At 53.0% G+C, this 7,500-nt stretch overlaps 1 protein-coding gene across 1 annotated transcript in view; it reads right to left on the reverse strand.

Annotated features, from left to right (window-relative positions):
- LOC140458974 (rho guanine nucleotide exchange factor 1-like) overlaps positions 1 to 7,500 on the reverse strand; it is a 33,576-nt gene that overhangs the window by 536 nt on the left and 25,540 nt on the right. Inside the window, exons 4-5 of the mRNA XM_072553712.1 lie at positions 5,727 to 5,827; positions 1,591 to 1,668 (exon numbers count right to left, since the gene is read on the reverse strand). Coding sequence (XP_072409813.1) covers positions 1,591 to 1,668; positions 5,727 to 5,827 — 179 coding nt within the window. The remainder of the gene's footprint in view (positions 1 to 1,590; positions 1,669 to 5,726; positions 5,828 to 7,500) is intronic.

Raw genomic sequence — 7,500 nt, forward strand, 5'->3', positions numbered from 1 at the left:
ATACCAGCCCAACCCACCCCACCCCACCCCACCCCAACACAACTCAACCAACCCCAACACAACCCACCCCAACCCCAACTCAACCCACCCCACCCCAACCCCAACCCAACTCAACCCACCCCACCCCCAACACAACCCAACACAACCCCAACACAACCCATACCAACCCAACCAAACCCCTCCAACTCAACCCATACCAGCCCAACCCAGCCCACCCCACACCACCCCAACCCAACCCACCCCATACCAACCCATACCAACACAACCCAACCCACCCCACCTCAACACAACCCATACCAACCCAACCCACCCCACCAAAACCCACCCCAACCCAACCCATACCAACCCACCCCAACCCAACCCAACCCACGCCAACACAACCCATACCAACCCAACCCACCTCACCACAACCCAACCCAACCCATACCAACCCACCCCAACCCATACCAACCCAACCCACCCCACCACAACCCAACCCAACACAACCCGCCCCACACCAACACAACACAAGCCAACCCACCCCACCCCCAACCCACCACACCCCACCCCAACACAACCCAACCCACTCCACCCCACCCCACTCTAACCCATACCAACACAACACAACCCATACCAACCCAACCCACCTCAACCCCACCCATACCAACTCACCCAACACAACCCACCCCAACACAACCCGTACCAACCTAACTCAACCCAACCCTACCAATCCACCCCACCCCAACACAACCCAACCCAACACAATCCAACCCAACCCACCTCAACCCATACCAACACAACATCCCCGCCCCCAAAGAGACAGGGTCATGGGGAGATAGCGTGGCAGTGGGATAAGTGTGGGGGGACTGATACAGAGTCATGGGGAAAGAGCAGGGCAGTGGTATTAGTGTGGGGATTGATAGCGGGCTGTGGGGAGAGAAGTGGGGCAGTGGGATTAGTGTGGGACTGGTAGAGGGATACGAACAGATTGTGGGGAAAGTGGGATTTGTTTGGGAAAAACACAGTGTCGTGTAAGGAGCGCGTGGAGGGCAGTGAGAATACTCTGTGACCGATACAGGGAGAGAATAGGACGAGTGAGATTAGTTTGGGATTGGGAGGATCGATGGAGACTATCCGGTTAGTTCGGGATTGATACAAATATCTCTTCGACAACGTGACGGTTGTGTTCTTGGGCAACTCCGAATGGGAGAAAAATTGTACTTTAGGAACAATGCTTTCAGTATTGGCGATGTAACAGCCAACACACGTTTTAAAAGTTCATGCTGTGAAAAGCAGTGTTCCCAGTCGTTAATGGCGTCGGAGCAGAACGTACATCAATAGAGAGAGAGCACGGGGAGTAAAGGGATTAGTGTTGGGATAGGTCTGGAGCGAAGAGGCCAGCAGGATTAATCCGGAATCGATACAGAGATACGGAGAAGGGGGTGGGGCGGCGGAATTTGCGTTTGGCTGTTTTGAAACCCTCACAGCTCCCACTCAGATCCGGGCAGGAACGAGGAGAGCACGCCCAACCTGCAGGAGCGAGGCCCACTCCTCTCTCTCCCCACCGCGGGTGGTTTTGGGGGTTTCGGACATGGCAGCGTTCCTGCTCACCTTGAAGTCAGCCACGGACAGGTCAGGGCTCTGCCTGAGATTGGACACATCCAGGCGCCGCTGGTAGTCATGAAGTCGCTGCAGAGAAAGCAGAGCTCAGGATCAGAGGGGGGGTCCCCCACCCCCCCGTCACTAACACTGTCACAGCACAAGGAATTGAACACCACTCCCACACTGTCCCAGTGAACACGCTCAGAGCACACACAGCACGGGGGTTAGAGACAGAGTAAAGCTCCCTCTACACTGTCCCCCATCAAACACTCACAGGACAGGGACAGCACAGGGTTAGAGACAGAGTAAAGCTCCCTCTACACTGTCCCCCATCAAACACTCCCAGGGACAGGGACAGCACGGGGTTAGATACAGAGTAAAAACTTCCTCTACACTGTCCCACCATCAAACACTCCCAGGACAGGGACAGCACGGGGTTAGATACAGAGTAAAGCTCCCTCTACACTGTCCCCCCCCATCCCAGGGACAGGGACAGCACGGGGTTAGATACAGAGTAAAGCTCCCTCTACACTGTCCCCCCCATCCCAGGGGACCAGGGACAGCACGGGGGTTAGATACAGAGTAAAGCTCCCTCTACACTGTCCCCCCCATCCCAGGGACAGGGACAGCACGGGGGTTAGATACAGAGTAAAGCTCCCTCTACACTGTGAGCTCAATATGAACTGGGTGCAGGTATAGACCAGTCCATCCCTCAAACCCATCCTGCTGACCCATCTACTTTCTCGTCCACCGTCCATCACCTTTTAATCGCCTTGCTCAATCTGTCCTGTTGAGACGTTACAAGATTCATGGAGTCTTCCCCACGCTTCGCTTCACCCAAGTGCTCCGCTGAGTCCCTGGGGAATTGGGAATTCTACATGGTCTGTCGCTTCAGTGGGTGTTCCCGACTGTGAAACAGCGATGATTCTCCCACACGAGGGACCGCCCTCTCTGCATCCACCCTCCAAGACCCCGCCAGGCATTTTATATTTGAGTTCTCTCACCTCTGAACCTTTTGAATTCCAGTGAATACGAGGGAAGGATACTGCAATCTCTCCCCAGGAGAAAATCCACTCTCTTCAAGTCAACATTTTCTGAATGGGTTCCAGTGTGATGACACACTGCCTGAAATTGACTGATTTACCCAATACTTCGGGTATGATTACACCAGGACCTGCTCTCACGCCGAGTCAGCACGTTGACTTCCCTTTCCGAATTACTTGCTGAGTCAGCAACCTCTTGAGTTGGGACATTCAGATCCCTCTGCTCATTCGCTCACCATTTTGAAACTGCGCGCCTATTTTCCACCCCCCTCGTCCTGCCAAGGGATGGCATATTTCCCCACAATCCACTCTACTCGCTGCACCTTGGCCGACTCATCGAGTCATAGAGATGTACAGCACAGAAACAGACCCTTCGGTCCAACCTGCCCATGCCGACCAGATATCCCAACCCAATCTAGTCCCACCTGCCAGCACCCGGCCCATATCTCTCCAAACCCTTCCTATTCATATACACATCCAAATGCCTCTTAAATGTTGTAATTGTACCAGCCCCCACCACTTCCTCTGGCAGCTCATTCCATACACGTACCACCCTCTGGGTGAAAAAGTTGCCCCTTAGGTCTCTTTTATGTCTTTCCCCTCTCACCCTAAACCTATGCCCCTCTAGTTCTGGACTCCCCCACCCCAGAGAAGAGATTTTGCCTATTTATCCTATCCATGCCCCAGGATTTTATAAACCTCCATAAGGTCACCCCTCAGCCTCCGACGCTCCAGGGAAAACAGCCCCAGCCTGTTCAGCCTCTCCCTGTAGCTCAGATGCTCCAACTTTGGCAACATCCTTGTAATTCTTTTCTGAACCCTTTCAAGTTTCACAACATCCTTCCTGCAACCGGGAGACCAGAACTGAGCACAGTATTCCAAAAATATCATTTTTTATAGATTCCCGACCGTGTGGAAACAGGACCATTCAGACCAACAAGATCACACAGACCCTCCAAAGAGTAACCCACCCAGACTCATTCCCACTACCTTATTATTCACATTTACCCTGATTAATACACCTGACCTACATATCCCTGGGCACTATGGGACAATTTAGCATGGCCAATCCACCCTAACCTGCACATCCCTGGACACTATGGGACAATTTAGCATGGTCAATCCACCCTGACCTGCACATCCCTGGACACTATGGGACAATTTAGCACGGCCAATCCACCCTAACCTGCACATCCCTGGACACTATGGGACAATTTAGCACGGCCAATCCACCCTAACCTGCACCATCCCTGGGCACTATGGGACAATTTAGCATGGCCAATCCACCCTAACCTGCACATCCCTGGACACTATGGGACAATTTAGCATGGCCAATCCAGCCTAACCTACACATCCCTGGGCACTATGGGACAATTTAGCATGGCCAATCCACCCTAACCTACACATCCCTGGGCACTATGGGACAATTTAGCACGGTCAATCCACCCTGACCTGCACATCCCTGGACACTATGGGACAATTTAGCATGGCCAATCCACCCTAACCTGCACATCCCTGGACACTATGGGACAATTTAGCATGGCCAATCCGCCCTAACCTACACATCCCTGGGCACTATGGGACAATTTAGCACGGTCAATCCACCCTGACCTGCACATCCCTGGACACTATGGGACAATTTAGCACGGTCAATCCACCCTGACCTGCACATCCCTGGGCACTATGGGACAATTTAGCACGGTCAATCCACCCTGACCTGCACATCCCTGGACACTATGGGACAATTTAGCATGGCCAATCCACCCTAACCTACACATCCCTGGTCACTATGGGACAATTTAGCATGGCCAATCCACCCTAACCTACACATCCCTGGGCACTATGGGACAATTTAGCATGGCCAATCCACCCTAACCTGCACATCCCTGGACACTATGGGACAATTTAGCATGGCCAATCCACCCTAACCTACACATCCCTGGGCACTATGGGACAATTTAGCACGGCCAATCAACCCTAACCTGCACATCCCTGGACACTATGGGACAATTTAGCACGGCCAATCCACCCTAACCTACACATCCCTGGACACTATGGGACAATTTAGCACGGCCAATCCACCCTAACCTGCACATCCCTGGACACTATGGGACAATTTAGCACGGCCAATCCACCCTAACCTGTACATCCCTGGGCACTATGGGACAATTTAGCATGGCCAATCCACCCTAACCTACACATCCCTGGGCACTATGGGACAATTTAGCATGGCCAATCCACCCTAACCTACACATCCCTGGGCACTATGGGACAATTTAGCATGGCCAATCCACCCTAACCTACACATTCCTGGGCACTATGGGACAATTTAGCATGGCCAATCCACCCTAACCTGCACATCCCTGGGCACTATGGGACAATTTAGCACGGCCAATCCACCCTAACCTGCACATCCCTGGTCACTATGGGACAATTTAGCATGGCCAATCCACCCTAACCTACACATCCCTGGGCACTATGGGACAATTTAGCATGGCCAATCCACCCTAACCTGCACATCCCTGGTCACTATGGGACAATTTAGCATGGCCAATCCACCCTAACCTACACATCCCTGGGCACTATGGGACAATTTAGCATGGCCAACCCACCCTAACCTGCACATCCCTGGGCACTATGGGACAATTTAGCATGGCCAATCCACCCTAACCTGTACATCCCTGGGCACGATGGGACAATTTAGCATGGCCAATCCACCCTAACCTACACATCCCTGGGCACTATGGGACAATTTAGCATGGCCAATCCACCCTAACCTGCACATCCCTGGGCACGATGGGACAATTTAGCATGGCCAATCCACCCTAACCTGCTCATCCCTGGTCACGATGGGACAATTTAGCACGGCCAATCCCCCCTAACCTGCACATCTTTGGTCTATGGCAGGAAATCGGAGCACCCGGAGGAAACCCACACAGACATGCGGAGAACATGCAAACTCCACACAGACAGTCGCCTGAGGCTGGAATCGAACCGGGGTCCCTGGCGCTGTGAGGCAGCAGTGCTAACCCACTGATCCACCCTCTTTGCTCCCTTTGAACATGCTCAGGCCCAGCCCCTCAGACCTGGGCCCCTCCTTACCCGGAGATTCTCCGTCTCCCGCACCTCCTGATTGACATCCTTCAAGATATTCCGGCAGCATTCCGCTGCCTGCTGCACCATTTGTTTCTCTGTCGGCTGATCTGTGGGATTGAAAGAGACAACGGATTGAGAGAGAGAGAGAGAGAGAGAGAGAGAGAGAGAGAGAAGGGATTGAGAGAGAGAGAGAGAGAGAGAGACAAGGGATTGAGAGAAAGAGAGAGAGAGAGAGAGAGAGAGACAAGGGATTGAGAGAGAGAGAGAGAGAGAGAGAGACAAGGGATTGTGATCAGACGACAGACATCCATTCCGGAACACGTCTTGTCCCAGAAACTCCACCGGCCCAGCCCATGGAAGCTGCAAGGACAGCTCAGAGGCTGCGAATTGTCATCAAGTTGAAGGTGGGTTCTGTCCCTTTAAGAGAGCGTGAAGGCTGTTTCGGTGGTGCAAGTTTGTGGGCAACTCTCTCATGTGACTGACTGGCAGCCTCTGAGTGTATTGGATAATTGAAAATATGCCCCAGGATACTAAAAGGAGGAGAAAGCGAGGACTGCAGATGCTGGAGACCAGAGTTGAAAAATGTGGTGCTGGAAAAACACAGCAGGCCTGACAGCATCCAAGGAGCAGGAGAATCGACATTTCAGGCATAAGCCTGAAGAAGCCCGAAACGTCGATTCTCCTGCTCCTCGGATGCTGCCTGGCCTGCTGTGTTTTTCCAGCACCAGGATACTAAAACCCAATCGAACTTGAATTTTACTGTTTTGACAACATCGAGCCAACAAGATGATCCGATGCTCGAGGTAGAAAGGAAGCAGACATTTTGATGGCCAGGGACTATCAGGGACTGCTATCCAAAAGACTCCCTTTAAAAGGTACCTTTGTTCATGTGAAGAATCCTGGCAGAAGCGGACCCAGGGAGATCTCCAGCCAGGAGACCGACAATGGCAGCGGCTATTGGGTTTCGAAAATTAACTTGGCGTCATTTTAATCGGGGCTTTTGTTGGATCAGAATATTGTTACGGGGGGAGAGGCGGCGAACAAGCGTTTAAGGGAAAGGAGGTTTCGTTGTTGTTTCATGCTCACTTTTAGAGTTAAAGGATAAACAGGATTGTTTCTTTTTTCTTGAAATAGTGGAATTTGGGGAGTTCTCTGTCACTCTTACTTGAACGGGCCAGGTCGGCTTTTCTGGACGTTCGGTTTAACGGACAGAAGGATTCACCGCCACGTCGTAACGGAATCCTGCAGCGAGTAACTCACCTCCCGGCTCTCTGGAAAAGTCTGTCCCATCAGCTGGGAGTCAGGAGAGCGAAGGGAATACACCCCCAGATTGGGAGGCAGCTCCGACAACACTCGAGAAGCACGACACCTCCCGGGACAAAGCAGCGCTCGATTGGCACCACTTCTGCCCCCTCCAACAGCCGCGCTCAGCGTTATAGAAAGACTTCCCCCCACCCCCCCCCCCCGGCAGCAGCTTCCAAATACACCTTTAATTCATCAAGGCGTTGAATAGTGGAGCAGGGAGGTTCGGATGGACATGACATCAGCTCAACCAGAGCCGGAGTTCCGTGAGCAGTTCCCGGTCACCACCAGCCTGGAACGTTTCGGGGATAATGTCCGGGGCCCCACTTGCCCCCCTTGTGACTGACCACTGCAGCTCCCACCTCCCCCCCACCCACCACCACCAGAAGGACTCATGGCTCCTGGGCCTACTCCACCGCCAAATCCTCGCCACCCGACGGCTGGAGGAAGGACGCCTCACCTTCCGTCTTGGGGCCCC

This window comes from Chiloscyllium punctatum, chromosome 34, assembly GCF_047496795.1.
Source record: "Chiloscyllium punctatum isolate Juve2018m chromosome 34, sChiPun1.3, whole genome shotgun sequence".
Lineage (NCBI taxonomy): Eukaryota > Metazoa > Chordata > Chondrichthyes > Orectolobiformes > Hemiscylliidae > Chiloscyllium > Chiloscyllium punctatum.